This window comes from Scyliorhinus canicula, chromosome 2 (genome assembly GCF_902713615.1).
Source record: "Scyliorhinus canicula chromosome 2, sScyCan1.1, whole genome shotgun sequence".
NCBI classification, from domain to species: domain Eukaryota; kingdom Metazoa; phylum Chordata; class Chondrichthyes; order Carcharhiniformes; family Scyliorhinidae; genus Scyliorhinus; species Scyliorhinus canicula.
This window is the reverse complement of record NC_052147.1, coordinates 279,409,562-279,433,153: the sequence shown is the minus strand read 5'-3', so window position 1 is coordinate 279,433,153 and position 23,592 is coordinate 279,409,562. Positions and strand designations below refer to the sequence as shown.

The following is a 23,592-nucleotide window of genomic DNA, read 5'->3' as shown; positions in this document are numbered from 1 at the left end:
AGTACAGGTTCATATCTCCTTGAAGGTGGAGTGGCAGGTGGACAGGGTGGTGAAGAAGGCATTCAGCAGGCTGGGTTTTATTGGTCAGAATGTTGTATACAGGAGTTGGGCCACCTTGTCGAAGTTGCACAAGGCATTCGTAAGACCACACGTAGAATAAAGTGTTCATTTCTGGTCACCCTATTATAGGAAGGATATTGTTAAACTAGAAAGAGTGCAGAAGAGATTTACGAGGATGCTACCAGGCCTTGATGGTCTGAGTTATAAGGAGAGGCTGAATAGGCTGGGACCTTTTTCCCTGGAGCGTAGGAGACTTACAGAGGTCTATAAAATAATGAGGAGCATCGATAAGATAGATAGTCGACATCTTTTCCGATAGGTAGCGGAGTCTAGAACTAGAGGGCATAGGTTTAAGGTGAGAGGGGAGAGATACAAAAGAGACCAGAGGGGATTTTTTTCACACAGAGGGTGGTGATCACCTGGAATGGGCTGCCGGAGGAAGTGGTAGAGGTGGGTAAGATTTTGTCTTTCAAAAAGCAGTTAGACGTGGGCAGGGTGGGTATAGAGGGATATGGGCCAAATGCGAGCAAGTGGGACTAGCTTCGTGATAGAAGCTGGGTGGCATGGACAAGCTGGGCTGAAGGGCCTGTTTCCATGCTGTAAACATCTGTGACTCTACGACTGTTGATGATCTGTCAATCTGTGCCCCAAGATCCCCTTGTGCCTGTACCCCATTCAGATTAGGTGGTTTCCCTAACTCCTCGTATCAAAAATGCAGTGCCTCACACAAAGAAAGCAGTTTTTTTTCCAAAAGAGGGAGGAGGAGTGGGTTGTGCTCATTACTTGAGCACACGACCACAAACCACAAAAGCATGGCCTGTCCCATCCTCCAGCTGTGCTTTGTGACTGGCGTGTGGGGTGATAATTACAGAGAAGTGCGACTGAGCTGAAGCCACACTGAACTGAATGAAATCTGTGTTCTGTGTTTGTGTGTAGTATCCGTCAGAGATCCACACATTGAATCATGGGATGGAATGGTAGCCTTGTCACGTCCCCATGGTGATGCCGACACTGATGTATTTTTTTTACTGATGTCTGTTGTTACATGTGCCGATTTTGGTGCTTCTCAAAGCGAGGGAAGATATGGGAAAAGTAGCTTCCTTTCCAGGCATCAAACACTCGCAGGACAGGTACAGCACAGGGTTAGATACAGAGTAAAGCTCCCTCGACACTGTCCCCATCAAACACTCCCAGGACAGGTACAGCACGGGGTTAGATACAGAGTAAAGCTCCCTCTATACTGTCCTCATCAAACACTCCCAGGGCAGGTACAGCACGGGGCTAGATACAGAGTAAATCTCCCTCTACACTGTTCCATCAAACACTCCCAGGACAGGTACAGCACGGGGTTAGATACAGAGTAAAGCTCCCTCTACACTTTCCTCATCAAACACTCCCAGAACAGGTACAGCACGGGGTTAGATACAGAGTAAAGCTCCCTCTACACTTTCCTCATCAAACACTCCCAGGACAGGTACAGCACGGGGTTAGATACAGAGTAAAGCTCCCTCTACACTGTCCCCATCAAACACTCCCAGGCCAGGTACAGCACGGGGTTCGATACAGAGTAAAACTCCCTCTACATTGTCCCCATCAAACACTCCCAGGACAGGTACAGCACGGGGTTAGATACAGTACAGAGTAAAGCTCCCTCTACACTGTCCCCATCAAACAATCCCAGGACAGGTACAGCACGGGGTTAGATACAGAGTAAAGCTCCCTCTACACTGTCCCCATCAAACACTCCCAGGACAGGTACAGCACGGGGTTAGATACAGAGTAAAGCTCCCTCTACACTGTCCCCATTAAACACTCCCAGGACAGGTACAGTACCGAGTTAAGTGCATTGTAATACCCTCTCTGCCCTGTTCCATTGAGCATTATGAGCTCAGATACAATCTATTAACAACCTGAACAGAGGAAGTAAATTGTACTAGACAGGTTCTGGACTGATATCAGGAGGCACGAGTGTTCTTCAGTTGGGCAAGGATTTGGATAGTGTGAGGGTCACAATGTAGTTTCTGAAAGATTGCAGTGGATGGGCTGAGCAGTCACCCTCATACTTAAATATCTTATTGTCAGAAAACTAGGCTTCACAAGATTCTTTTTCTGTGGGTCTGGAGTGGCATGTAGGGGTGGACCAGGTAAGGACGGCAGATTTCCTTCCCTAAAGGACATTAATGAACCAGATGGGTTTTTACAACAAATGACAATGTTCATCATTGATTTTCATTGAATTCAAATTTCACCATCTGCAGTGGTGGGGTTTGAACCCGGGTCCCCAGAACATTTCCCTAGGTTTCTGGATTATCAGTCCAGTGACAATATCACTACACCACCACCACCCCATGACCAGCTGAAGGCAATTGTTTACAACTATTAAAGAAAAAGCTTCCATTTTTTTCATGACCACAGACAGTCTCAAAGCGCCTCACTGTTTAAATATTATCACTGTCGGAATGTGGGAAACACGACAGTCCATTTGTGCACAGCAAGTTCCATATAGCAATAGGAAGGGAGTCAGTTTTCTATTTTCTGATATCGATTGAGGACTAGTATGGCCAGTATGCCAGGGAGCACCCCTGCTCTTCACAGTCGTGCCGTGGGATGGTTTACGTCCACCTGAGAGGGCAGACAGGACCACAGTTTAACGTCTCATGCGAATGTCCGGCTGTGCATCACTCCCTCGGTTACTGGCACTCGGACCGTCGGCCTGGCTCAGAAGGGAGAGTGATGTCAGGATGTTGCTCTTCCAGCGAGGAGTGAACTGAGATATAGAAAGAATCTCTGGATATGGTGCCATCGGTGAAAATGCTGGAACAGTTTTACAGAGCATTGGAAAGCCATGTGAGGAGGCTGGTAGGTTTTTGGATGATGGAAATGGTCTACATCGTCCTCACTAATATATTTCTCTATTCATTGTGTTCTTGGTCCCCTCTGCACCTATGCCTGAAGAATGGATTTTCTTTCCCCTCCTCCATGGGTCGTGTGGACGTCGCTGGCAGGCCAGCATTTGTTGCCCAACCCTAATTGCCCAGGAACTCAGTGGCTTGCCAAGCCATTTCGGAGGGAAGTTAAGAGTTGAGCATTGCTGTGTCTGATGACGCGTGTAGGGCAGACCAGGTAAAGGGTGGCAGTTTCTTTCCCAGGTGGATTTTTCCAACAATCGATTATAGCTGTCACAGTCAGCATTACTGACACTCGTGGTATATTCCGACTGATTGATTGAATTTAAATTCCACCAGCTGCCATGGTGACCATTGAACCCCTGAACCCCACAGCATTAGCCTGGGGCTCTGGATTACTAGTCCAATGTCTACCAGTAAACCACTGCCTCTCGTGGATGTAACCACTGCTCCTCCAGCCTCCGCTTGTGACTCATACAGTTAACAGGAAACATGGGCCAAGCATTAGATCCCTGCCCAATGTCCCTCTTGAAGGTGTTTGAGAACTCGCGATGGACATACCTCATAATGAAAGAAGAGCGGCAATTCCGTTCTGCACCTTTCTGGTGCCACGCTTTGCAGTTCCTTTTACCCATGCTTTCATGGTTCCACTCACCCATCAGACCATAAGATATCGGAGCAGAAGTAGGCCATTCAGCCCATCGAGTGCTCCACCATTGAATAATTGATCTGTTCGCTGGCCTACTTCGGCTCCCAGTCCAGCAATGTTTTGATTCTAAAATCCTAATCTTTGTTTTCAAGTCCGTCCTTGGCCTCACCCCTCTGCAGCTCTGAAACCTCCTCCGGTCCTTCATTCTTCAAAGATCTCTGCATTCCGCCAACTCTGTGCTCTTACACATGCCTGATTTTTATTGATCCACCATTCGCGGCCATCCCTTCAGTTGCCTGAGCCCTAAGCTCTGAAGTTCCTTCCCTAAAGCTCCCCGCCCTGTCTCTAAAACACCCCTTAAAATCTATATCTTTGGCCAACCTCGGAGTCACCAGGCGTTGTTCCTTCCCTGCATATCTTGTGTTTCAACTTTATTTCGATAATGCTGCTGCGGAGAGCACCTTGGGATGTTTTACTGAGATAAAGAAGCTATAGAAATGTAAACTGTGTTGTTTTGCTGTGACCAGTCAACGTGCATCTGGTCCCGGCTTTCATGTTCCTTCGTTTGGAAAAGAATTAAACGATGGACTTGGAATTCCTGAAACAGAGTGTCAGTAAACTGAGGTGAGGCTGGGATTGGAACTGAAAGGAAGGTAAAGATGTTAGACTTGTATAATACCTGTCGCATCCACAGGGTGTTCCAAAGTACTTTCCAGCCACTGTTTTCAAATGCTATTGGAATGGAGGAAACACAGCTGTCAATCAGCACACAGCAAGGTCCCACAAAGAGCAGTGTGAGGACATCTGGGCAATCTGTTTGTCGGTGACTTTGGTCAAGGGGCAAACGTCAGCCACGTTCCCAAGAAGAACACCTCTGCTGTTCTGTCAAATAGGGAAGATGGGGGGGGGGGGGGGGGGGGCTAACACCTCATCCAATAGTTGGCCAATAGTGTGCCTCTGATGGGCGGGCAATTCCAGAAGTACTTCGCCAAATTCGCCATCGTGCATTTCCAATTTGTTTCTCGCTCCTAAATTGCACAGAAAAGTTAATTTACAAACTTGAAAGGTTCTGCAGAAGATTTGAGCTTTGTCACATCATCTCCCCTCTACCATCGGGGGGCACCAGCACCTTTGAATATAGTAACTCACTTACAGCCCGTAAATTACAGCGGTTGACAATACGTTTCTTTCTCAACCTGTCATCCTTTTAGTACTTTCAGGTTATATACCCATATGATATGTTGTGAAGTGTGAATATTAGCTTTACCGTGAAGTTACTGAGAGTTGGGGTGTGTGTGTGTGTGTGTGTTTTTTTGGAGCCATTTTAATTTCCATTGATTTTTATGTTAATGAAAAAGAAGATTACGACAATATTTTTGTTTAAACAGTGAAAGTTGATGAAGCCATTGTGGAAACTGTCTGGGAGGAACGCGTGTGTAGGCGTGATCATTGTGCTTGCTTAGAAAACCTGAGGTTTATAACTTCTCCCAGCCAGTTCCTTTTCCTCTCCTCGCCACTAATGTAATCGAAGCTTCCACTTTAAATGAAAGCATTCTATATCAAGAAATTAAATTATCGCGATCTCTGGAAAGGTGGAATGACCCCCCCCCCCCCCCCCCCCCCCCCCCCCCCCCCCCCCCGTCCCCCCTGTTCGGGTGGGAAAGTGGAGCTGAGTCCACAAAAGATCAGCCATGATCTCATTGAATGGCGGAGCAGGCTCGAAGGGCCAGATGGCCTACTCCTGCTCCTAGTTCTTATGTTCGGGTAGCACAGTGGTTAGCACTATTGCTTCACAGCGCCAGGGTCCCAGATTCGATTCCCGGCTTGGGTCACTGTCTGTGCGGAGTTTCCACGTTCTCCCCGTGTCTGCGTGGGTTTCCTCCGGGTGCTCCGGTTTCCTCCCACAAGTCCCGAGAGACGTGCTTGTTAGGTGAATTGGACATTCTGAATTCTCCCTCCGTGTACCCGAACAGGCGCCGGAATGTGGCGACTAGGGGCTTTTCACAGTAACTTTATTGCAGTGTTAATGTCAGCCTCCTTGTGACAATGATAAAGATTATTATTATTATTACCACATGTCACCGTGAATTAATTGTACAGGATATGAAATGTCATTTCCTCCGGTGAAGGGGTCTAGCAGAAGAGGTGAAGTAACCTTCAAATTAGAGCAAAATCACCCAGAGGCGATGTGAATATACGTAGGAACATGTGTATTTGAAGCAGGAGGAGACAATTCAGCCCCTCATGTCTACCCTACCATTCAGTAGGATTGTAACTGATCTGATTGTGGCCTCAACTCCACTTTCCAGCCCCCCCCCCCCCCCCGATAACCTTTGAATCCTTTATTAGTCAACAACGTATCTAACTCTGGCTTGAAGAGATTCACTTTTCCTGCCTCCGCCTCCCTCTGGGGAAGGGGAGTTCCACAGACTCACCACCCTCTGAGAGAGAAGCAATTTTCCTCTTTGTCTTCGATGGGAAACCCCTTAATGTTTAAACGCCATCCCCTGTTTCTAGTCTCTCCCACAAGACGAACATTCTTTCAGCATCCACCCAGTCGAGTCCCCTCGGGATCCTGCGGGTTTGAATGAGCTCTCCTCTCATTCTTCTATTTCTTTAAGATGCCTGAAGTGAGGAATCACTTCACCACATAAGAGGGTCACAGAAATCTGGAGCGCTCCCCCCACACAAAAGCTGTGGCATGATTGGGGGAGTCGAGTGGAAATTTTGAAACCGAGATTGATTGATTTTGTTCGCTGAGGCTGTTCAGAGTTACAGAGCCCAGGCAAGTTGGGGATAGCGTACAGATCGGCCATGATCTTGTTGAATGGCGGAAAAGGGGTTGAATGTCCTCCTCCTGCTTTTTAAAATCCTTTTGCAGGATGTGGGCGTTGCTGGCAGGCCAGGATTTGTTGCCCGTCCCTAATTGCCCCCGAGAAAGCCATTGTGGGCCACCTTCTTCAGCCGCTGCAAGACACAAGTCACATTGCTGTTGGGGAGGAAGGTGCAGAATTTTGACCCAGTCACAGCGATGAAATGGCGATATAGTTCCAAGTCAGGATGATGCGTGCCTCAGAGGAGAAGTTGCAGGTCACGGTGTTCCCCTGTCCTCCTAGAGGTCATGGGTTTGGAAGGTGCTGTCAAAGGGGCGATGCTGAGGTACTGCAGTGCATCCTGTCTATGGTATACACTGCTGCCTCTGGGCGTCAGTGGTAGAAGGAGTGAAGGGTTAAGATGGTGGATGGGGTGCCAAATAAACAGGCTGCTTTGCCCATGATGGTGTTGGGCCTGTCGAGTGTCGTTGGAATTGCACTAATCCAGGCAAGTGGAGAGTATTCTATCACTCACTTGTGCCATGAGAAACTCCTGAAGCAATGTCCTGGGGCTTGTAATGATTGACCTCCAACACCCAGAACAATCTTCGTTTGTACACTCCAAACAGTGGAACATATTCTTCCCGATTCCCATTAACTCCAGTTTTTCTTGGGCTTCTTATGCCCCACTCGGTCACCTGCTGGATTGATGCCATGGGGTAGCTCATTAGTAAATTCTGTTTGACAAAACTCCGATGCTTGACTTTTTACTGCATTAACAGTGCTATATAATACAAGCTGTTGTTGGGTGACCTGCCATTATATTTGACAATTTGTCTCTTTCTTTTTGTATTTATTTGTGTCTGGTGAGGTCTCAGACGATGCTGTTATGTTTATTTTGAATCACCAGTGCAGCAGTTTGAAAGGCCACCTCACAGGGGAGCTGTGGTGTGGGACTGGAGTCACATGCAAGCCTCGACCGGGTAAGGATGGCGCGTTTCGTTCTCTGAACAAAGATCGAAAGACCTGCATTTCTACCGCACCTTTCGCAACCTTCCAAAGCAATGTATATCCATTGTAGGCACTGTTACAAAATGTAGGGAATCTCGGGCTTGTTTATGCATAGCTCCCACAAAACAATCACATAATCTGTCCCGGCAATGTTATTTGAGGAATACATATTAGCCCAGGACCTCTGCTCTTCCTCGAAATAGCAGCCATGGAATCTTTTGCATCCACCTGTTAAGGCCCTCTCTTTGATACCTCACCTGAAAGGTGGCACTTTTGACAGTGCAGCACTCCCTTAGCACTGCATTGGGCGTGTCAGCCTCAAATATTGTGTGCAAGGCTCCGGAGTGGGAATCAGAGAATTAGTGAATCAGTTCAATTTCTCCCAACAATCCAGCAGCTTCCTGCTCTCATTTACTTCCAGATTTTTTGAAACAGAATTCAAATTCTCAAAGTGCCATGGTGTGGGAAATGAACTCCCGTCCTCTGCATTATTAGTCCAGTAACATAACCACTATGCTACTGTACCCTGTTATTGCATTCTCTGTTATTACTTCGGATTCCCAGCATTCACGGTTGGGCTTTTTGTTTATGTAGTTTGATTTAAAAAAAAGACTTTTATACCGTGAGAGTGTGATATTATCTCCACAGTTTGATACTATAGCTGTGGAGTGCGTGGTTCTTTTTTTTTTAAGTGCGTGCACAAATCCCAGACCCAGAGGACAAGAACTGTGCGGTACTGTGAGCAAGGTAGCATTCTGCAGCTACTCGGTTTCATTTCCCCACTGACTAGTCTTCTCCATTGTCGCGCTGGAGGAGAGCAATGTGGGGAAAACACGGCGGCACAGTGGTTAGCACTGTTGCTTCACAGCTCCACGGTCTTGGGTTCGATTCCCGGCTTGGGTCACTGTCTGTGCGGGGTCAGCACGTTCTCCCCGTGTCTGCTTGGGATTCCTCCCATGTGCTGTGAGGTGAATTGGACATTCTGAATTCTCCCTCCGTGTACCCGAACAGATGCGACTAGGGGCTTTTCACAGTAACTTCATTGCAGTGTTAATGTAAGCCTATTAGTGATACTAATAAAGATTATTGTCATTAGGAGTTAAGAGGAGACCAGGAGTAACCAAATAACTCTGGGCTTCTCCTCATGCCAGTTTTAAGAGCAGCATTGCAGGCCAAGTCGAGCTCTTCAGCTGGGCATCTGAACGGGCATCAGGTTGAGGATGAGGAGGTGGTCGGTTGCCATGGGTCCCACATTTCCTGTCTCGAGGTCAAATGCATCCCGCCGTCACCTTCTCTCGGTTGTGGCACTAAATTGAGGCCCATCTTGGATTTGTTTTATTGTCACGTGTACAGAGCCTACATCACCATTCAATATGATCATGGCTGAGCATGCAAATTCAGTATCTCACTCCCGCTTTCTCTCCATACCCCTTGATCCCTTTAGCCACGAGGGCCACATCCAGCTCCCTCTTGAATATTTCCAACAAACTGGCCCCAACAGCTTTGAGTGGTAGAGAATTCCACAAGTTTACATCTCTCTGAGAGAAGAAGTTCTTCCTTACTCGTCTTATACGACTCTTAAAATCACTCAATAGTTATGAATTCTTTGGAGTTGTTCACCAGAGAGGCTGACTGAAGTCTTAAAATGCGCTATATAGATGCAAGTCTCTTTCAGAATTAGTGGATAGACTGGCAAAATGTTGGCACACAAAATAGGTGACAATTTAGATCAAGGTGTCATAGCATTCAAGGAGGAATGAGATCAGCAATTGTGGAAGAATGTTGATGAACTTCAGGAAACAATGAGGAAATGGGATTGAAGGGGAGAGGTCCTGTGGAGGGACCAGGATGATGGAGAAGAGACTGGTGAAGGAAGAACGACTTCTAATGTAAACAAAACCAGATTCCAGTTGATACTGGGTGAGAGTAACAAGATTGAACAAGTATTTCTATAGCAGCTATAATGACCTCAGGACGTCAGGCAGCCAAGACGTACTTTTTAAAAGTTGTAAAGTAGGAAATGCGATAGCCAATTATTGCACAGCAAGCTCCCACAAACAGCAATCTGATAAGACCATAAGACATAGGAGCAGAATTAGGCCACTCGGCCCATTGAGCCTGTTCTGCCATTCAAACATGGCTGATATTTTTCTCACCCCCATAGTGACCTGCTAGTTTTTTCTAAGCAATGCTGGTTGTGGAATAAATATTTGTCTGGTCATTGGGGAGAAATGTGGTGCCATGGGATCATTTCCATGCACCCATGAGAACCGGGGAGGGGTGAGGGCATTGATCGAGCCTATCAATACACAGAGGACACATTTATTTGCTGGCTGGTTAGAATACAGGCACAGAACAGAACACTTCCTCTGAGCCCATATTTATTATCTTATTGAACTTTTATTGTTCCTGTTTTGCATGTCATTTTGTTATTTGGTGTTTGGAAGTGGATTTTGCTTCTCATTATGAACATACGAGCTGTCCAGAGTGAAATGACAATAAAAACCAGTATTGTTTTCCCCTCGGCTGGCGAAAAGGGTTGGAACTGGAGAGGGGAAGCGACTGTATGAGATGTTGGTTTGAGACTTAGCGAACAAAATTCCTTGCGGTAAAGTTGAGAGCCAGCACGGTAATATCTGCACAGCTATAGGACTGGCTTTTTCAGGATGTCTGAGGAATCATTATTTTTAATCTCTGCCCGGTGGTCGTTTCTTTCAGCCACATTTGGTGACCTGCATTTTTTTAAAAATTGGTTTACAGAAGCAGGGTTTCAACAAACAGGACAGGGAGAGTGAAAGGTCAGCCTGGGCTGCGACTGGAGGATGTGCATTAAAACAAGCACCGCTGAATAGGAAGACAAATAAACAGCGGGGTTAAGAATCCCGGCCGATGGAGGCGTTTGGGGTCCAGGCGCGGAAGTTTTGGGATTGGGTTTGTTAGCATAAACTCTCTGACGTAAGCATGGAGAGGGGCAGCCGCCAAAATTCATTGTTTTTCGCTCTCCCCAGGGGGTTGAGCTGGAAATGATTCAAGCGTCCGATCCCAGCTGGACTGTGGAGATTCCAGTGCACTTTCTACAGTCTGCAGTGAAAGGGCTTTTGGCATGCAGTTCCAGTGCAGCCCGTTTCAGAGAAAGGACTCTCTCCCTCTCACACTTTCTATTTCTCACGTTTTTTTGCTTTCCTTCTTATTTTCCCTCTCTCTTTACCTTCCTCCCTTCTAATTTTGTTTTCATTTTCATCCCTTCGTCCTCCATTTTTCCTTTTCTCCACCGTGCGATCGTGCCCTCAGTCACCTCGGCTCTCTTCCCTGTCATTTTCACTCTGAACCCCCACTCGCTCTTCTCCTCTTTGAGCCAGCTTTGGGTCACCAGCCCTAATGTCGCCTTGTTGACTGGGTGATGGGATGGGAGTGTCACTGGCAAGGTAAACATTTGTTGCCCACCCTCAATTGCCCTTGCATTTACCAGTTCCGAGAGTAGAGAGTCACCCACGTTGGATCGAGAGGTGCATGCAGGCCAGATGTCCTTCCCTAAAGGACACCAATGTTTATAACAGTCAACGATAGATTCGTTGTCACTATTTTTGAGACTATTTTCAATTACAGATTTGATTAATTATTTAACTTGAAATATTATTATTTAACCTTTCCACCAGCTGCCGTGGTGAGATTTGAATCTGTATCCTCAGTCCAATAGCCTGGGCCTCTGGATCACCAGTCCAATAGCCTGGGCCTCTGGATCACCAGTCCAATAGCCTGGGCCTCTGGATCACCAGTCCAATAGCCTGGGCCTCTGGATCACCAGTCCAATAGCCTGGGCCTCTGGATCACCAGTCCAATAGCCTGGGCCTCTGGATCACCAGTCCAATAGCCTGGGCCTCTGGATCACCAGTCCAATAGCCTGGGCCTCTGGATCACCAGTCCAATAGCCTGGGCCTCTGGATCACCAGTCCAATAGCCTGGGCCTCTGGATCACCAGTCCAATAGCCTGGGCCTCTGGATCACCAGTCCAATAGCCTGGGCCTCTGGATCCCCAGTCCAATAGCCTGGGCCTCTGGATCACCAGTCCAGTGATATCACCGCTATGCCACCATCTCTCCACAAAGCTCCTGTGCAGTTTCATGGGGCACTTTATTGTGTTAATGGTGCCGTTAAAGTTCATGTTGGACCCTTCAGAGGCACTGGTTCAGGGGCTGGTTTAGCACACTGGGCTAAATCGTTGGCTTTTAAAGCAGACCAAGGCAGGCCAGCAGCACGGTTCGATTCCCGTACCAGCTTCCCTGAACAGGCGCCGGAATGTGGCGATGAGGGGCTTTTCACAGTAACTTCATCGAAGCCTACTCGTGACAATAAGCGATTTTCATTTCATTTTCATTTCACTGTCAGGAAGCTTCTTCATGTAAAAGCCAGTGGACATCGGGAACGCCCTCTTCCCCAAAAGCAGTGGAGGCTGGGTCTAAGTTTAAACAAAGCAAAATACGATGACCCACTTTTGGGAAGCTCTTGGAATAGATCCAGTGATTGTTCATATGGATGATATTTGGAACAAAGGGACATTGGCATGTTGGGAGTAAACACAAGTCCTATTCCCTGGAGGTGACATGAGTAAATGGTGATTTGATTGAGGTGTTGAGGATATTGAAGAGAAACGACAGAGCATATAGGTGACAACCCACTATTAGTGTAAACTCTCCCTTACCATGTCTCTTTTCTCACTCCCTCTCCCTCTCTTTCTCTGTCACGCACACCAACCCTGCTTCACCAGCACCCCCTCTCATAATGATCTCTCACCAATAGCTAAAGCAACAACATCACAGGGACACCATCGCCTTTAAGTTACACACCATCCTAATGGGGGCACCTATTGCCGTTTCTTCATTCTCACTGGGCCACAGCTGTGGAATTTCCAATCTAGCACTTGTGGGAGCATTAGTACCACAAGGATTGCAGTAATGTCAGGAGTTCTCCCACCACTGCCACCTTTTCATGGCAACTTAAACTGAGTAGCAAGCACAATCTTGCCGACCCTATATAAGTAAATTTTAACAATGCACCTTTGCAGCAGAGGTCATGGGCTGATGTATCCCTTTCCAGGATTTTGAGGTCATGATAATAGTCCACAGTGCTGGGACCACAACCTTTCACAATACACATAAATTATCTGGAAGAAGGAACTGAAGTCACTGTTGCTTAAGTTTGCAGATGATACGAAGATCTGTAGAGGGGCAGGTAGTATTGAGGAAGCAAGGGGGCTGCAGAAGGATTTGGACAGGCTAGGAGAGTGGGCAATGAAGTGGCAAATGAAATACAATGTGGTAAAGTGTGAGGTTATGCACTTTGGAAGGAGGAATGGAGGCATAGACTATTTTCTAAATGGGGAAATGCTTAGGAAATCAGATGCACAAAGGGACTCGGGAGTCCTTGATCACGGTTCACTTAAGGTTAATCTGCAGGGTCAGTCGGCAGTTAGGAAGGCAAATGCAAGGTTAGCATTCATGTTAAGAGGGCTAGAATACAAGACCAGGGATGTACTTCTGAGGCTGTATAAGACTCTGGTCAGACCCGATTTGGAGTATTGTGAGCAGTTTTGGGCCCCATAGCATTTTAAAAAAAAATTTAGAGTACCCAATTCATTTTTTCCAATTAAGGGGCAATTTAGCATGGCCAATCCACCACATCTTTGGGTTGTGGGGGCGGAACCCACGCAAACACGGGGAGAATGTGCAAACTCCACACGGATAGTGACTCAGAGCCGGGACCGAACCTGGGACCTCGGCACTGTGAGGGAGCAGTGCTAACTACTGTGCCACCGTGCTGACCTGGGCCTCGTATCTAAGGAAGGATGTGCTGGCCTTGGAAAGGGTCCAGAGGTGGTTCACAAGAATGATCCCTGGAATGAAGAGCTTGTTGTATGAGGAACGGTTGAGGACTCTGGGTCTGTACTTGTTGGAGTTCAGAAAGATGAGGGGGGATTTTATTGAAATTTACAGGATACTGTGAGGCCTGGATAGAGTGGACGTGGAGAGGATGTTTCCACTTGTCGGAAAAACGAGAAGCAGAGGACACAATCTCAGACTAAAGGGACGATCCTTTAAAACAGAGATGAGGAGGAATTTCTTCAGCCAGAGGGTGGTGAATCTGTGGAACTCTTTATCGCAAAAGGCTGTGGAGGCCAAATCGCTGAGTGTCTTTAAGACGGAGTTATATAGGTTCTTGATCAATAAGGGGATCAGGGGTTATGGGGAGAAGACGGGAGAATTGGGATGAGGACATATCAGCCATGATTGAATGGCGGAGGAGACTAGATGGGCCGAGTGGCCTAATTCTTCTCCTATGTCTTATGGTCTTACATGATAATTGGCAAAAAAAATCCAGAGACGATATGAGGAATAAGAAATTATTTGTAGCGAATTGTTGTGACTTGGAATGATCTACCTGAAGGGCTTGTGATAGCTGATTCAAAAGCGATGTTTAAAAGAGAATTGAATAAATACTTGAAGGAGAAAAATTTGCAGGACAACGAGGAAACAGCAAGGGGAAGCAGGACTAATTGGATAACTCTTTCAAAGATCAGGCACAGAGCTGATGGGCTGAATGGCCTCCTCCTGTGCTGTCCCACGGTGTGATTCCTCTGTCACAATCCCAACACTGTAATAGCTCAACCCCAGTCCAGACTTTGAATGGCTGATCCATTGGAGGGAACTGAATATTCAAGGGTCTGTTGGACCATGTAAATAGAGTTCCAATGGTGGGAGATGATTAATTTTCTGGGTACCATTTAGCAAGAGATTCCAAGTTTATAAAATTGGGATGTGTAAGATTATATTTTGTCAAAGAGGCCTTCTTTGTCGTCTCACTTACAATCATGAGAAGCCTCGAAGGGAAATACCAGCAAAATAACAGATTCCTTTCCGTTTGCTTATTAAGATTCCCTCAACTGTGGGCGGTCTCCTCATCTCACGCTGTTGTGTACAGTACATAATTACATATTGCCAATTCCCATGTTCTCCTTTCGTCTCAGAGATTTAGCCAGTGTCGCGCAATGACCCTGATGCATGAGCTGCAGTGGTTACTAACATGCGAATTAGGAGCAGGAATAAGTCACTCGGCTTCTCCAGCCTGCGCTTCCATTCAATGAGAGAACACGGCTCCCGCCTACTCTAGATAACCTTTCACTTCCTTGTTTATCAATCTATCTGCCTCTGCCTTAAAAATATTCAAAGAATCTGCTGTCTTTTGAAGAAGGTTTTACCAGAGACTCTCTACTCTCTAAGAGGGGAAAAACAAATCTCATCTCTGTCTTGGGGTAATGGCAGCACGGTGGCGCAGTAGTTAGCACTGCTGCTTAACGGCACTGAGGACCCGGGTTCGATCCCGGCCCTGGGTCACTGTCCATGTGGAGTTTGCACATTCTCCCCTTGTCTGCGTGGGTCTCACCCCCACAACCCAAAACGATGTGCAGGATAAGCGGATTGGCCACGCTAAATTGCCCCTTAATTGGAAAAAATAAAATATTGCATACTCTAAATTGAAAAAAACTTGTCTTGGGTGACCCATTATTTTTAAACAGTGACCCCGAGTCCTGCTATTGGATTTGGTATAAATTATATATTGACCTTTGCGTGAGTGCCGTTTAGATTCACCAGAATGACATTAGGTCAAAAGCTACAGGGGGAGGTTGCACAGACTCTGCTTGTACTTTCTTCAGTATCGGAAATTAGTGGGTGAAATAGCTGAGATGTTTCAGATGATTAAACAATGTCATAAGGTAGATAGAGAGTTTCTGGAGGAAGTGCTAGGTTGTTCAAAAGTGATTGATATCAGGAAACACTTCTTCGGATAAAGGGTAGTAGAAATCTGGAACTCTTTATTTCCCCCCTTTCCCCGATTGAGGCTGGGAATCAATTGAAGATTTTGAAACTCAAATTGATAGATTTTTGTTGAGTAACAGTATTAAGAAACCAAGGCAAGTTGATTGATTTGCGATACAGATGAGTCATGATCTAATTGAATGGCAGAACAGGCTCAAGGTCAATGGCCTCCTCCCTTCCTACTTTCTCATTTTCTCCCCCTCCCTCAGCAGTTTACCAACATTTTTATGTGGCATTTTCAACGTGGTAAAACATCCCAAGGCGATATTTAAAAAGCACCTTTGATATTTTTGATATAGAAGGGGAAATGCTGACTCGATGGCTAAAAGCTTAATCAAGGAGATAGATTTTAAAGAGCATATTGAAAGAGAGAAAAGAGGTAAAAATGCGGCGGGGTTGAGGGAGGGAATTCTAGAGATTAATGGGCCAGCCAGCTGAAAGCATGAATGAAATGAAATGAAAATGGCTTATTGTCACGAGTAGGCTTCAAATGAAGTTACTGTGAAAAGCCCCTAGTCACCACATTCCGGCGCCTGTTCGGGGAGGCTGTTACCTATGGTAGAGTAGTTAAATCTGGAGATGTACAAGAAGGCAGAATTGAATTTTTCCCAATCCATCCTATCTGTTCCCCTTAATGCGTTGAAGATGTACAGCAAATCACCATGTAACCATCTATGCTCCAAAAGATACAACCCTGGTTTGTTTAATTTTGCATTTTAGCTTAAGCGTTTGAGGTCAGATAAATCAACGCTGCACTCCCTTCAAGGCTGATGTATCATTCCTAAGGTTTGGTGCCCAGAACTGCTCTTGGTGCTCCAGGTGTAGTCTAGCAAGGACTTTGTATCGCTGAAACCATCCCCTTCTATTTGAGTTCTCTAGCTATAAAAGTCAGCATTCCATTAGCCTTTTTGACTATTTTCCATACCCTTTCATGACATTTTATGGGACTGTGTACCGACACCCCCACAATCCTTTGGACCTCCACTGTTTCTGGCTTTGCACCATTTAAAAAGTACCCATGTATCCAATAATGCCCAATGACTTCACATTTGGCTGAATCCCTTCCCCACAATTTTGTTAATGACACCATGGCCTTGCCAAATCCTGACCTGGACCGACTTTGCACCACCTCCAGCCCTCCAACTTTCAGAGATCCAGTTCTGGCCTTGTGCACATCTCTGATTATCGTGACTCCACCATTGGCAGCTGTGGCCAATAGTGGCCAGGCCCCTAAACTCTGGAATTCCCTCCTGCTGCCTCTCACTCTGCTAAAAGCTGCTCCCGACAACCCACCTTTTTGACCAGGCTTTTTGATACCTATCCTAACACTTTTTTTTGTGTGTGTGTGTGTGTGTGTGTGTGTGTGGGGGGGGGGGTGGGGGGGTGGGGGGGGGGGGGGGGGGGGTGGGGGGTGTCAAATATTATCTGATTCTGCTTCTGTTATATTACATTAAAAGAACAATGTAACTGCAAGTTGTTTGTGGCTAACTAACATAGAGCTTTATCATTGAAAAGTAGGATTATGTGGCAGTGAAGTTTATCAGGAGGTTTGTAGTGAAATCCAAATTATTATAATTTTGCCAATTTGTTGGGATTTCTTATCCATAAACTCTTTATCCCCATGCGCTCCGAGAGCACACCCCTCTCCGCTTGTCATCAATGTTCCTTGTAGCTGACCGACCCCGTGGCCCACCACTCATTGCCTCACTGTATGGAATGCCAAAACTCTCCAGCACACGGGAGAAGTGGCCCCTTGAGGCTGTTTCAATTAGATCATGGCTGCTCTGTAACCCAACACCCATCTGCCCACCTTGATTCCATGATCTTTAATACCTCTGGCCTTGCAGAGATCTGGCAATCTCGCTGCAGGTATTTTCCGTCAGCGAAAAGTAACAGTAAATTTCACCTTGCAGAGGTTTGGGAAACGGTTAATTTTAATCAGACTTCGCTCTGGAATGAATAAATACCTCAGGAAAACCACAAGCACTCCAAAGACCTGCTAATGAGTCACTGCTCTTCTCCCCAAACCATCATGTGTCAATGATGATAGACCATCTTTATATAGACGTCTCCTGCAAAAAAACTGTCTCTTTTACACAGTAAACAACAACAGAATGACTGTTAAGAGTCCCCACTGTGCGATCATCCTTGCCGAAGGAGAAAGGGGCTTGAAGGTGCACACTGGAAAAGGTTGAATAGTAATCCTATATCTTGTCCCTTTATAAATCCATAAAGATTTTCAACTTGTACAGTCGTGCTGCTTATTAGAGAGTCATACAGCCCAGGGAGAAATCATTCAGCCCCTCATGCTTGTGCCAGTCCTTTGAAAGAACTATCCACTAGTCCCACAACACTCTTTCCCCCAAAGACCTGCAGGTCCCCCCCCCCTCCCTTTTCAAGTACTTATTAATTTTCTCTTGACCGTAACGATTGACTCTGCTTCCACAAGCATCCCTCTTCTGTCATTTCAGTCAAGCAATTTCTCCACATCTCCCTTCTGATTTCTCTCACCAATTAACTTAAACCTGTCCCTGGTTCCTGACCTCTTCCTGCCTGTGGAAACAGTGTCTCCTTATTTACTCGTATCAAAACCCCTCATGATTTTGGTGGAGCACCAACTTGGAATTTCCCATTGATTTCTTCAGTCAGAAAAATAAATCCCGTCGGGAATGATGTCAATTTAGACAAATGACTGGGACTCTTCCCCTCAGTTAGCTCAAGAGGGGTAGGTAGGCTGACTGTAATAGTGAGTAATATTGAACCTTTAGCTGGCATGTCCTGCTCCGATTCCAGTAGAAAGCAGACGGTATAATGAGTAATATACAAAATAAATGTTTAGAAACGTCTCGAGGTATCGACACAGACTGGGCCAAACAGTTACATTAAAAGCACTGTCTCTACCATATTATTAACATCGTTCATGCCAACTACCTCTTTCAGAAGAGGGTCACTGAGGGGTTGCCAACTCTCCAAGATTGTTCTGCAGGCTCCAGGAATTGAAGATTAATCTTTAAGACACTGCTCCTCGCATAAACCCAGGAACACGGTGTATTGAGACTATTTAAAAGAAGCATTTCCGTTTCTTTCATTGCCTTTGAACCCTTCTTTCTGTTTACCGTATTTACTCATGCAAAGGTCAATCTTGAGTAAATTTCACCCCATAGCTTTTAGCACAGTGGGCTAAACAGCTGGCTTGTAATGCGGAACAAGGTCAGCAGAGCAGGTTCAATTCCCGTCCCAGCCTCCCCGAACAGGCGTCGGAATGTAGCGACTAGGGGCTTTTCACAGTAACTTCATTGAAGCCCACTTGTGACAATAAGATTATTATTATTATTAAATATTCATGTGCCCCGTATAAAAATCTACCCCAGATTTACCAGGGATAAGATCAAAGACGGTGAAGCAGAAGCAGGCCATTCAGCCCATCGAGTCTGCTCCGCCATTCAATGAGATCATGATTTATCTGATGTTATAATCCTCAATTCCATTCTCCTGTTTTACAAAGCGTCATCAGACTTGAAACGTTAGCTCTTTTCTCTCCCTACAGATGCTGCCAGACCTGCTGAGATTTTCCCGCATTTTCTCTTTGGTTTTACCCCGAATTCCCTTACTGTTTACAAATCTGTCTGTCTCAGCCTTGAACATAATTAATGCCCTGGCCTCTACAGCTCTCTGCGGTAAAGAATTCCACAGAGTCACTACCCTCTCAGAGAAGAAATTCCTCCTCAGCTCTGTCTTAAATGGGCGACCCCTCACTCTGAGATGATGCCCTCTGGTCTGAGACTCTCCCACAAGGGGAAACAATCTCTCAGCATCGACCCTGTCAAACCCCCTGAGAATCCGATATGTCTCAATAAAGTCGCCTTTCATCCTTCTAAACTCCAATGAATACATGGCCAATCGACTCAACCTCTCCTCATAACAAAATCCCTCCATTCCCAGGATCAACCAAGTGAATCTTCTCTGGATCAAACCGTGTTACAATTATTAGTTACGTACGGGTAATTACTACAGCTCATTCATTTAGAGGCAGAGCCTTCAGATTGTCGATCCGCCAATGAAAGAGGCATGGCCCAAACCAATTGGCAGGATTAATGGGTAGCGCGAGACATATCCCGGAGCCTTTGAGAAAGAACAGCAAAAAATGCAGCTTAGTTTAAACTGGTGAAAAAAATGGAAGAATGGGTTGACAATCCATGCACCTTCAGAGAAATGAAGAAAGGTGGTATTCTAGAATTCAAAGCCAGTACACTGGTATTGCCAGTGCACGGGATTCATGAAAAGGCAGAATTCAGTACTCCTTCGGAAAACAAAAAATTTTGCAAATATGCAGTTTGAATTCGGAAAGTTCTACCTTTTTTGCCATCGGACATAGAGAAGAGTCTGTATCGGTTGGCCTGAAAGCTCTGTATGTTAGGAGGGTGTTTTTGGAGAGGGATCGGGGGGGGGGGGGGGGGGGGGGGGGGTTAGTGTTGGTGAGCTTGTTGATCTACTACTGGGCAGCAAACATTGCAATGGTTAGGAAATGGGTTATGGAGAAGCGGTCGGTTTGTGGTGGATGGAGACTGCCTCGTGGAAGGGGTCCAGCCTAAGGGCACTGTTGTTGGCACTCCTTCCGTTCTCGCTGGTCAAGTACTCCTTGATTCCGGTGGTGGTATTGGCATTGGGGGTTTGGAACCAGTGTTGGCAGCACTTTGGATTGGAAGGCATCTGTGTGGGCGACGATTTGCGATAATTGAAGGTTTGCGCTGGCGGGGTTGGGTGCGAGTTTCCCGGGTGGCAGCTGTTGGGGATGGAATATTTTAGGGATTTGTTTGTTGGAGGGAGGTTTGCTTGGAGGAGCTGGGGGTCGGGAGGTACCAGTTGCCAAAGAGGAATGGGTTCAGGTATCTGCAGGTTCGAGACTTCATGAAGAAGGAGCTGCCGTTGTTTCCGATGCTGTCGCCCCCAGTGCTGCAGGATTAGCTTCTGTCCGAGGATAAAATAGGGGAGGGCAGGGTTGCAGACATGCATGGGGAGTTGATGAAGAGGGAGTGTGCTCCCGTGGAGGAGGTTAGGCGTAAGTGGGAGGAGTTGGGTGGGGGGTTGGGGGGCCAGAGTACGGAGTGAAGCTCTGCGGAGGGTGAATGTGTCCTCGTCGTGTGCAAGACACGGCCTTGTCCAATTTAAGGTGGTGCACGGGGCCCACATGAAGGTATCCAGGATGAGTCGGGTCTTTCCAGGGGTGGAGGATGTGTGCGGGAGTGGGTGGGGGTGCGTCTAATCATGTCCACATGTTTTGGGCGTGCCCGAGGTTGGGAGGGTTTAGGGTGGGATTTTTGGAGGTGGCGATATTTGGATTGTCGGAGGTTCCGGGAGTGCAGGTGGGGAGAGAGGCCGATGTGTTGGCCTTCGCCTCGCTGATAGCCCAGAGACGGGGCTATTTTGTTGAGCTGATGGCACTCGGAGCCGCCAATGGCAGGAGTGTGGGTGAGCGATTTGGCAAAGTTCCTGCATTTGGAAAGGAGTTTGCCGTTTGGGGTGAGGAGGAGGGGTTCACCTCGAGGTGGAAGCTGTTCATTGAGTTGTCAACAGGAAGGTTAATTTTATATCCTGTTTGGGTGGGGTGAAAAACTGGATAAGGGGATGCTGAGATGGCAGCGGGGTGAGTGGGGGGTGTTTGTTGGGGGGCATGCAGAGAGCGAGGGGTTTGTTTCCTGTTGCTGTGTTTGGCTTTTGCATTTCTTGGTTATGTATCTATTGTATCGATTGAAAATGCCTTCAATAAAATGTTTTTAAAAAAAACAAGTTTAGCCCTTGGTTGTGCGTATAAATCAACAGTATCCAAAACATGTGAAACAATTTTGACGTTGAAAGGTGAGAAAATATTCAATGAAGCAATGAATATGCGACTACTCTCACAGGCAACATTGTGTTGATGGGTCATGGACACGTGGAATTAACTTGATCCCAATATTGTCAAGAAATCATTTCTAAAATGGGAAATATCGAATATGCTCCAAGATACAGCAAATGATGACTTGTAACAAGATAATGCCAAAGTTACATGTCGTGACAGTGAAGACGAGGTAGCTCCATATGATGCCGTTACACAACGAGGATCTTGGGATGATTGTTTGGTGATTCAGATAGTCATCAGGGTGATGAAAGCAAATTACTGCAGATGCTGGAATCTGAAAGAAAAACAGACAATGCTGGACAATTTCAGCAGGCCTGACAGCGTCTGTGGAGAGAGAAGGGAGCTGACGTCTAGAGACTGGGTGACTGTCAAAGCTTTGACTCGAAACGTTAGCGCCATCTTCTCTCCACAGATGTCGTCAGATGTGCTAAATTGTCCAGCGATCAGAGTGATTTTGGAGGATTTCAATTTGAAGTATTGTTGTTAATTCATTATGGAGTATATTTTTTTTAGAGAAATACAGCACAGAACAGGCACTTCGGCCCACGATATTGCGCCAAACTTTTGTCCTAGGTTAATCATAGAATTTTGGACAATTTTTCACGGCCAATCCACCTAACCTGCACATCTTTGGACTGTGGGAGGAAACCGGAGCACCCGGAGGAAACCCACGCAGTCACGGGGAGGATGTGCAGACTCCACACAGACAGTGACCCAAGTCGAAATCGAACTTGGGACCCTGGTGCTGTGAAGCAATTGTGCTATCCACAATGCTACCGTGCTGCCCTTAAGAAGTTAACCTACACTCCATTATTCTACCCTAATCCATGTACCTATCCAATAGCAGCTTGAAAGTCCCTAACGTTTCCGACTCAACTACTTCCACAGGCAGTGCATTCCATGCCCCCACTACTCTCTGGGTAAAGAACCTACCTCTGACATCCCCTCTATATCTTCCACCATTTATCTTAAATTTATGTCCCCTTGTAATGGCGTGTTCCACCCGGGGAAAAAGTCTCTGACTGTCTATCTATTCCCCTAATCATCTTATAAACCTCTATCAAGTCGCCCCTCATCCTTCTCCGTTCTAATGAGAAAAGGCCTAGCACCCTCAACCTTTCCTCGTATGACCTACTCTCCATTCCAGGCAACATCCTGGTAAATCTCCTTTGCACCTTTTCCAAAGCTTCCACATCCTTCCTAAAATGAGGCGACCAGAACTGCACACAGTACTCCAAATGTGGCCTGACCAAGGTTTTGTACAGCTGCATCATCACCTCACGGCTCTTAAATTCAATCCCTCTGCTAATGAACGCTAGCACACCATAGGCCTTCATCACAGCTCTATCCACTTGAGTGGCAACTTTCAAAGATCTATGAACATAGACCCCAAGATCTCTCTGCTCCTCCACATTGCCAAGAACCCTACCGTTAACCCTGTATTCCGCATTCATATTTGTCCTTCCAAAATGGCCAACCTCACACTTGTCAGGGTTAAACTCCATCTGCCACTTCTCAGCCCAGCTCTGCATTCTATCTATGTCTCTTTGAAGCCGACAACAGCCCTCCTCACTATCCACAACTCCACCAATCTTCGTATCATCTGCAAATTTACTGATCCATCCTTCAACTCCCTCATCCAAGTCGTTAATGAAAATCACAAACAGCAGAGGACCCAGAACTGATCCCTGCGGTATGCCACTGATAACTGGGCTCCAGGCTGAATATTTGCCATCCACCACCACTCTCTGTCTTCCATCGGTTAGCCAGTTTGTTATCCAACTGGCCAAATTTCCCACTATCCCATGCCTCCTTACTTTCTGCACAAGCCTACAATGGGGAACCTTATCAAATGCCTTACTAAAATCCATGTACACTACATCCACTGCTTTACCTTCATCCACATGCTTGGTCACCTTCTCAAAGAAGTCAATAAGACTTGTAAGGCAAGACCTACCTCTCTCAAATCCGTGCTGACTATCCCTAATCAAGCAGTGCCTTTCCAGATGCTCAGAAATCCTATCCCTCAGTACCCTTTCCATTACTTTGCCTACCACCGAGTAAGACTAACTGGCCTGTAATTCCCAGGGTTATCCCTATTCCCTTTTTTGAACAGGGGCACGACATTCGCCACTCTCCAATCCTCTGGTACCACCCCTGTTGACAGCGAGGATGAAAAGATCATTGCCAACGGCTCTTCAATTTCATTTCTTGCTTCCCATAGAATCCTTGGATATATCCCGTCAGGCCCGGGGGACTTGTCTATCCTCAAGTTTTTCAAAACGCGCAACACATCTTCCTTCCTGACAAGTATCTCCTCGAGCTTATCAGTCTGTTTCACACTGTCCTCTCCAACAATATGGCCCCTCTCGTTAGTAAATAC

At 46.4% G+C, this 23,592-nt stretch overlaps 1 protein-coding gene across 2 annotated transcripts in view; it reads left to right on the top strand.

Annotated features, from left to right (window-relative positions):
- Positions 1-23,592, top strand: part of nhej1 (nonhomologous end-joining factor 1) — a 293,398-nt gene that overhangs the window by 72,976 nt on the left and 196,830 nt on the right. The window contains exon 6 of one of the 2 annotated variants that reach the window (XM_038790126.1): positions 7,339-8,056. The exons of the other annotated variant lie outside the window; for it this stretch is intronic. Within the exon in view, the coding sequence (XP_038646054.1) occupies positions 7,339-7,509 (171 nt within the window). The 3' untranslated portion in view covers positions 7,510-8,056. Of the gene's footprint in view, positions 1-7,338; positions 8,057-23,592 lie in introns of those variants that run through there. 2 annotated transcript variants of the gene reach the window in all.